Source organism: Sinocyclocheilus grahami, unplaced genomic scaffold (assembly GCF_001515645.1).
Source record: "Sinocyclocheilus grahami isolate Dianchi unplaced genomic scaffold, SAMN03320097.WGS_v1.1 scaffold1.1, whole genome shotgun sequence".
NCBI classification, from domain to species: Eukaryota; Metazoa; Chordata; class Actinopteri; order Cypriniformes; family Cyprinidae; genus Sinocyclocheilus; species Sinocyclocheilus grahami.
Window position 1 is genome coordinate 1,618,526 of NW_015505180.1, and position 7,612 is coordinate 1,626,137.

A 7,612-nucleotide genomic window follows, 5' to 3' on the forward strand; every position below is an offset into this window, starting at 1 on the left:
ATGCATACTGCTATTGTTACTTTAATTCACAAGTTCTCAAAAAAAAAACACGAGCACGTATGGGGCAAGATACGCCCTGTATGTACGCCCTCTACATGTTTGTTTTATTGAGAACTTTTGAAATAAAGTTATAACACGCCCAGTATGCTTTGTCGGCACAAACAGTTGCTTTGGAGGGCATGCTCTGTGGGTCATATTTCCATAACAAAATAACAGAAAATGTTCTAATGCAGGACCTAGTCAGCTCTGCTGTCTGCCCTCACTCATTCTGTATTGCTCATTAGAAAAACAAAGCAACACTGCAAAGGTCATCGACTCTACCTATGCATGGTGAAGAAGCCCTGGCAGTTCTTTTCTATAAGCTTACAAAAACTAAAATATCAGCATTTCAACATGCCATGGTGGACAAACAGGCTAACCTGTGAGCAGAAGAGTCAAAAACAGGGGTTTGAACTGCTTCTACCAGGGTGCTGGAAGCATGAAAGTACATTAGCAGTTTGTCGTCGCTTAAATGAACCCACTTCCAATTTGCACGCTAATGAGTCACGCAAATGCTATTAAAGGCCAATTTACAGTGGCCTGATTTGCATCAGAGGTGTGAGGGCTAATGCACAGCCATGATCATTCGCTCATCAGGACAGATGTAGGCCAAGGTGTCCTTCATGTTAATGTTAATTTTAGATATTTCCATGAGTGTTCCATTAAATTTTGTACCACAGAAAGTTGTCGACATTTCAACCAATTCTACGTTTAAAAAGCTTGCTTTCTAAAAAAAAAGACAATAAAAAGCCTGTGGTACACAGCCTCCCTCTTCCAAACTGTGTATATGTGATCATATCGTTTTGAGCCAGCCAAAAAAGGCTAATCTTCATTATAGATGAAATGTGTTTTGTAATGATGACGAAGTGTTTGTCTGCACTGCCCTATGGGAGATCACAGCAGGAGGCCGTAAAAAAGCACACTGCAGATTAATGCGTCCCTACTGCTGACAGATCCTTCATGGCCTGCTGAGCAGCTGCTTGTAGCTGCTTTAAAGCCTGAAGCTTAATGTTTCACCTCTAAGTCGGATTTAAACAATGCAAGGAGACCTCACCCCCTAAAGAGGAATATAACTCATATCATCTCACTAATGACGCTTACACTAGCTACATGCAGAGTAAAGCCTCATGGCAAATGTCTGTATTTTGAGGCAGTTTCTCAGAATTGGAGAGGATGATTATTGTTGCTTTTTTGGGGGTATGTCATGAGCCGATTCTGTGGCCAGGAAACCAACGTCAAAAGTTAAGTGAGTCCTCGTCTTTTACTGTGTTGTATAATAATCTGTATTATTGTGAGTCACTGTTTGTTTTGTTTGCTCTGATATTAATGGCCCTTTGCAAATCATTTCACAAAAAGGGGTTGTTCTCAACTCTGTGTGGGGTTCCAGGACAGAACCAGCCACCAGCCAATCAGCAGCTGAGAGCTTTGTTGTCTTTGATTTTGACTGGTCTGTTGGGGTGGTCATGGTAATGTCCTGATTTCAGTAGTTTGGACTGTCCTTAGTATGAGGCGGCAGCCAGCCTTTCCACTGAGCGGTCTTGATATTCTGCATGTCTGTGGTAAGTTTTACAAGATTTATCTTTAACAGATGTTTTTCGAAAGTCATCCTGACACCAAAAACAGGATATTTGGCTTACTCTAAGGTACTTTTGTTGCACTTTCAAGAACTTCAAATGTTCAAATAAGTGTTTTTATCAGAACTGTGAGGTGCACATGGCGGTGTTACAAATCTGTGCTAAATGGTGTGTATTTTATTACAATATTATATTGTTTTATTTGTTGTTGGCTGCAATGCTAGAATACACTAATTTCTTTAGTTTCCATGCTAAATCATCTTTAATCTGTCACTGACAAATATCAAATGGAGAAAAAGGAAATTTGAGGTTTAGTGAAATGGGCAGGCAACATGCTTTATATTTCATGGTGGATTGTGTGTTTGATTGATATCTGAAAGCATGAGATTGATTTAAAACAATCCTGATGTATCAGTAGATGAATTATCTCCACTGTGGCCCAAAAATATATTTTCAATGCACATGCATTGAATTTCTGCAATGAATCACCTATTTATATGTTAACAGACTTCTTGAAGACTAATGGATTTCTTGAAATCCTTTTGGTAAAGATAAGAGCTGAATTATTGGTCAAGAATATCTTTAATTAAACAATTATTTATAGGAGGGAGAGGTTTAGTAGTATTGATTAAAGTTTATTTGGTAATTATGAATCTGGGATTTTTGTCTGTCATCTAACAACTTGTTCTCTTTAAGGGTAAATAAGAATCAGGATGGGCTTTTCTGTCAAAGGCGTTCCTATGGATGGGAATGGAGACTGGTAATATTTTCTGTGCTGTTAATATGCAACAAGAATGCAAATATTTAAAAATAATATTTATGTTGCAATACATTCCCGTATATGGTTATAGAAACATTTAGTATGTTACAAACAGAACAAACAGTAAAATACCCATTTATATAGCTAACATCACAGTTGAGGTTACTTTCAAAGTAAATATATCAAATCTTATTTATATCACTTGCTCTGTCAACAGGCCCTCCAAAAAAATTAGGAAACACAGAAGTCAGTCACCTTTTCGTGATGTTTCACCTGTACCATCGCATTTCTCAGAACCGGCCTCATGCTTGCAACACAGGGTAAAACTACAGAATCATTAAGACCACTGACCATTAAACTCTATATTTGACAATTGTCCCTGGTAGCCATCACCCATAATAAAGCAATTTCAATGTATGCCCATTTACTTGGATAGTATGCTTGTAATAAATGGGATAATGTCGCAAAATAAACACCTTGGTACATAATGAACCTATTCAACCTGTTATGATTTATTTTGCAATAATGACCTGCTGACTGTACATTATATCACACATGATACGGCAGCTACAACATCCTATGGACATGTGAGCCAATTCTGCTTGTTTTGCATAGGATGTTATTGCCAGCCTTCCCTGTCTCCCTGGTGTAAAGGGGCCACTCGGGGATGAAGATGACGATGACGATGACGATGTTCGGAGTCACAAGAGCTTGCCAGCGGTAATGACAGGATTAACCCTCCAACCCAGAGAAAAGAGGTCATACAGACAATCTAAGAATCACATCACATCCGGTTTACCCCCTCTCATAAGCGCCAGGTACTAAATACAGTTCATTTTATGTATATAACTGGTTCCCTTTGTAAGCAACGTTTTAACAAAATAATTCACCCTCAAGTTCTAAATCTGAATTATTCCTGTAATACAGACACCACTAATTGATTACCAATGTCAATACTCAATGGCATAATATGCTCAGTGCTGGTATAAACACATGATTACCAGGTGCAGTTTGATTGTGAGAGGCACTGGATGCAAAACTGTCCCCAAATTCCCACCAGTCACTAAATCCAGGAATACTTGGAAGGAAACAGACCCCCCAAGACCACCTTGTAGGTCTGGATGCAGGTATTGGCACCTTTTTCCCTTAAAATGTTAGCGTATGCTAGTACATTTCAAGTACATTTTATTTTACTTTATAAAAATTTAAGTCACACCACTGTGGACTTAAAACCGTGAGCTCATAGATCAAATCAACCATCTATTGACTGGCCATCTAAATCCTGGCGATAAGAACAGGACTTTGCAGCAGAATTCAATGCCCTTAGCTTTTGGGCTGGAGGAATGATAAGTTCTTTCACACTTGTCACTGTGTAGGCAGGGGACTCTTTTTTCATAGTTTGACTTCGTTCTGCTTTTAGGGCTCTGTTAAATTCACAGAACAAAAATGAAAAGGCACAGTCAATATCTTGCCCGGCAGATATGTGCAGAGTCATTTTCTGCTTATTAATGATTTAAAGCCTGGTTAGTCTTGGCGTCACGTGGGCAAGTATTTTTCTGCTTTGCTCATTTATTTGAGGCTGTGAGGTGTGAGGGAGAGAGAGCAGAGTTCAGCGCTGAGAACTGAGAGGGAGAGCGAGGGCATTTAGATGTCTATTTACTACTATCAGCCCCCACAGCAGGGCTAATAAACTGAAATTAAAGTGTCCCAATAAAGTGGAATTACACAGAGCAACCAACAGCTCAGTCAGGTCTGCTTGTAAAGTATGTTTAAATGCCTCACTTTGGTAGATATGGGACTTAAGAGCAATAAGGTTCAGATGTCTCTGCTTGCCCGGACCATTACTGATAAATACGTTTAGTAACTGAAATGGTAATTGAATTTGGATCTTAATGTGATTGAAAACCTGATAACCTTTCCTGTAGTGGAACTTTCTGTGGCGCACCCATAGCCAACTATGCAGACAAGGATCTGCAATATATAGTGATAATATGGTGATATCATTTCAGAAAAAAAAGAACGCTTTAGCTTAATATGTGATGGATGATTCTGGACCATTTTCACTGATTTTCTCTTGAAGCTATAGACTTTGTTTGTGTTATAGATTTGTGTCGCTTGCATCTGACCCAAGTTTCTGACATTCATACTAAAAAGGCAAACTCTGCCACTAAACCGTTCTCTATTTAATCTGTAAAAGTTTTTTAGTGCACTGCTATGATGTTGTTAAAGTGTTATGGGTAGTTGTTAGAATGTTTCTAAGCAGGTACTAGAGTGTTCTGAGCCATTGTTAGTCGTTGTTAGGTGTTCTGCAGGTTGCCAGGTGCAAACTGGCCCCTAAAGTCTGTATGTTATTCCGGTCATTAGATATAAGACATTAGATACAAGTCTTTGGAATTTTTTCTCCTTATTTATTGTCCACCGGGCAAAAGTATGTTTGCTTAGAAAAGTAATAGCATAAATTCTTGAGCCACTCAATTTGAGTTATCATTCTTCTTTGTAGAACAACATAAATGATGAGCACATGAAACATACCTAAAGTTTTGCAAGAAACTAAGCAAGCATCACTAATTACATAGCTGGTGCCAATCAAAGTGTGCATGCCTGTTAGTTTTATACTGTTTTTAAAAGATTGTAGTGTTTAAATGTCTAATTATTGTTATTCTCTTATGAAAAAGGCCGGACAAAATGGAATTCAGTTCAGCTAAACCTATTCATGCAAAAATTGTACCTGTCGAGCAGACGTCTCTCTCTGTCAAGGTGCACAGTGTTCAAGGAAATGGGCCCCGCTTGCTTCCTGCCAAAGCCTCTGGAGTGTCCCCGAGATCTCGACTCACTTTCCAAAGTCCTGTAGTGCAGGCAGTGTACCCTATCAGTCCTGACACCACGCAACAGATGAGGCAGACTGACAGAGCGTGCCAGCCCCTGAGGTCTGTGATGAAAAAAGTACCAAACAGAGGAGTATTTCACTGCCCACTGGCGGCCCACATGCTGGAGCCATTTTCTGGGTTCCAGGAGCATCTGTGCCGCCAGATCCTACACTCTCCACTGCCTTATCGTGCAGCTCTGCCACAGGTCCACATTCCTTGTCACCAGGACCAGGTAGATCTGTTACCTGCACACAGGGGCCCATACGGTTCCCTGAGGGAACGCACTGTGGAGCTGTGCAACTCTCAAGGACAGAAACTTCCCAAAATCACCATGACTTGCCCAACACCTTCTCCAAAATACCTGTGCCGCACAGAATTTCAGAGGCAGCTTGAAGGATGAACCAAGATGGCTGCAGAGTAAACTGACATGCTTAAAGGGACTTTAGTGCTGCTCAGTGCAGTTCAAAGTTAATATTGCTCTGTGCACAAAGGATTACAAAAATATCACCAAAGTTCACCAAGATCAACAATTCATCTTGTTCACGTTAAGAGACAATAAAGCCAAAACAGATGCCTGTGCAATCTCTTGGCACTTTTCCTGATTGCTCAGCGATGATTGGACTCATGGTCATAATGCTCTCCTGTGCACAGCTCAGTTATTGCTGTATAACCAATCATCTTTCATCTGGTTGCCATGGAAGCCCTAAGGATCATTAAACCGTTGGAACTGGACCCTGGGGGCTGCACTGTTCTACAGGTACAGGAAGTGCCTCAGAGGAGCTTTATAAAGTCATGCCATACAATTTCCTGGGTGTTAGGATCCCCAGGTGTAGGAATCATAAGTCTGTCTTACTGAGGGGGAATGTAATAATTTTTCTTTCCCCCACTTTCCATGGGCTTTCATTTCTTCTTTAAAATCAATACAATTTTCTCAGTTGAGTAGAATCTACTGTGAAATAGGGGGCCAAGGGAAATTTTTACATTTTCCATCATAGCCTGCTACAGATGTATCTGCCATCCTTTGGTATAAGAATGTGTATTTGTGTGTATGTGTACATGTGTATCTGCTAGAAGTGACTGTACCATTAATAGACCTATGAGAGAGTAATATTGACTTATTCAAAGAAGTCACCTTCATTACATCACCTATCATAGCAGAGGTTGGGGATAATTGCAACACTTTTACAACAACTTTGTAATCTTGCAAGAGTAGTATGTGTTTAAAGCAAAATAATATATTACATTATAAGTAACATTATAAAAGAAAATTATTTTATATTGATTAGATTATAGTCTGGAGATTCATACTTTGATGATATAATGTTCATTGCACATTTGATCTGAATTTTAATTCAATTAAATAATGATTTTTATTTTTTAAAAAGTGTTACTATTGCCCCCAACCTCATTGCCATCTTGCCATATTGTATAGTGAATATCAAGGAGGTAGAAAGTAATTGGTTTGTCTTGAAAATTTCTTAGCAGTGAATTGATTTCACTTTTTCTAAGGCTTAAAGAGAATTTAACTGAGGATATGTTGAATTTGTGTCATTGCTACCACATATTTGCGATCTACACTCTAAAAAATGCTGGGTTAACCCCAACCTCATTGCCATCTTGCCATATTGTATAGTGAATATCAAGGAGGTAGAAAGTAATTGGTTTGTCTTGAAAATTTCTTAGCAGTGAATTGATTTCACTTTTTCTAAGGCTTAAAGAGAATTTAACTGAGGATATGTTGAATTTGTGTCATTGCTACCACATATTTGCGATCTACACTCTAAAAAATGCTGGGTTAAAAAGGGACAAACCCACCTATTGGGTTGTTTTGACCCCAACCGCTGGGTCAAAACAACCCAATAGCTGGGTTTGTCCCTTTTTAACCCAGCGCTGGGTTATATTTAACCCAGGATGAACCAAGATGGCTGCAGAGTAAACTGACATGCTTAAAGGGACTTTAGTGCTGCTCAGTGCAGTTCAAAGTTAATATTGCTCTGTGCACAAAGGATTACAAAAATATCACCAAAGTTCACCAAGATCAACAATTCATCTTGTTCACGTTAAGAGACAATAAAGCCAAAACAGATGCCTGTGCAATCTCTTGGCACTTTTCCTGATTGCTCAGCGATGATTGGACTCATGGTCATAATGCTCTCCTGTGCACAGCTCAGTTATTGCTGTATAACCAATCATCTTTCATCTGGTTGCCATGGAAGCCCTAAGGATCATTAAACCGTTGGAACTGGACCCTGGGGGCTGCACTGTTCTACAGGTACAGGAAGTGCCTCAGAGGAGCTTTATAAAGTCATGCCATACAATTTCCTGGGTGTTAGGATCCCCAGGTGTAGGAATCATAAGTCTGTCTTACTGAG

The 7,612-nt window shown here is 39.5% G+C and overlaps 1 protein-coding gene across 1 annotated transcript; it reads left to right on the plus strand.

The window, feature by feature from the left end:
* Positions 1 to 1,535: 1,535 nt before the first annotated feature.
* LOC107595032 (uncharacterized) lies at positions 1,536 to 6,127 on the plus strand. The gene is made up of 6 exons (XM_016285342.1): positions 1,536 to 1,598; positions 2,310 to 2,373; positions 2,591 to 2,693; positions 2,989 to 3,191; positions 3,378 to 3,500; positions 5,049 to 6,127. Exons 2-6 carry the CDS (start codon positions 2,327 to 2,329, stop codon positions 5,638 to 5,640), a joined length of 1,068 nt encoding a protein of 355 aa, XP_016140828.1. The 5' UTR covers positions 1,536 to 1,598; positions 2,310 to 2,326; the 3' UTR covers positions 5,641 to 6,127.
* Positions 6,128 to 7,612: the final 1,485 nt, after the last annotated feature.

Coding starts and splice junctions, on each gene's coding strand:
- LOC107595032 (XM_016285342.1), top strand. CDS start 2,327: ATGGGCTTTTCTGTCAAAGGCGTTCCTATGGATGGGAATGGAGACTG. Junction 2,374..2,590: donor ATGGATGGGAATGGAGACTG/GTAATATTTTCT, acceptor CTCTGTCAACAG/GCCCTCCAAAAAAATTAGGA. Junction 2,694..2,988: donor CCTCATGCTTGCAACACAGG/GTAAAACTACAG, acceptor TGTTTTGCATAG/GATGTTATTGCCAGCCTTCC.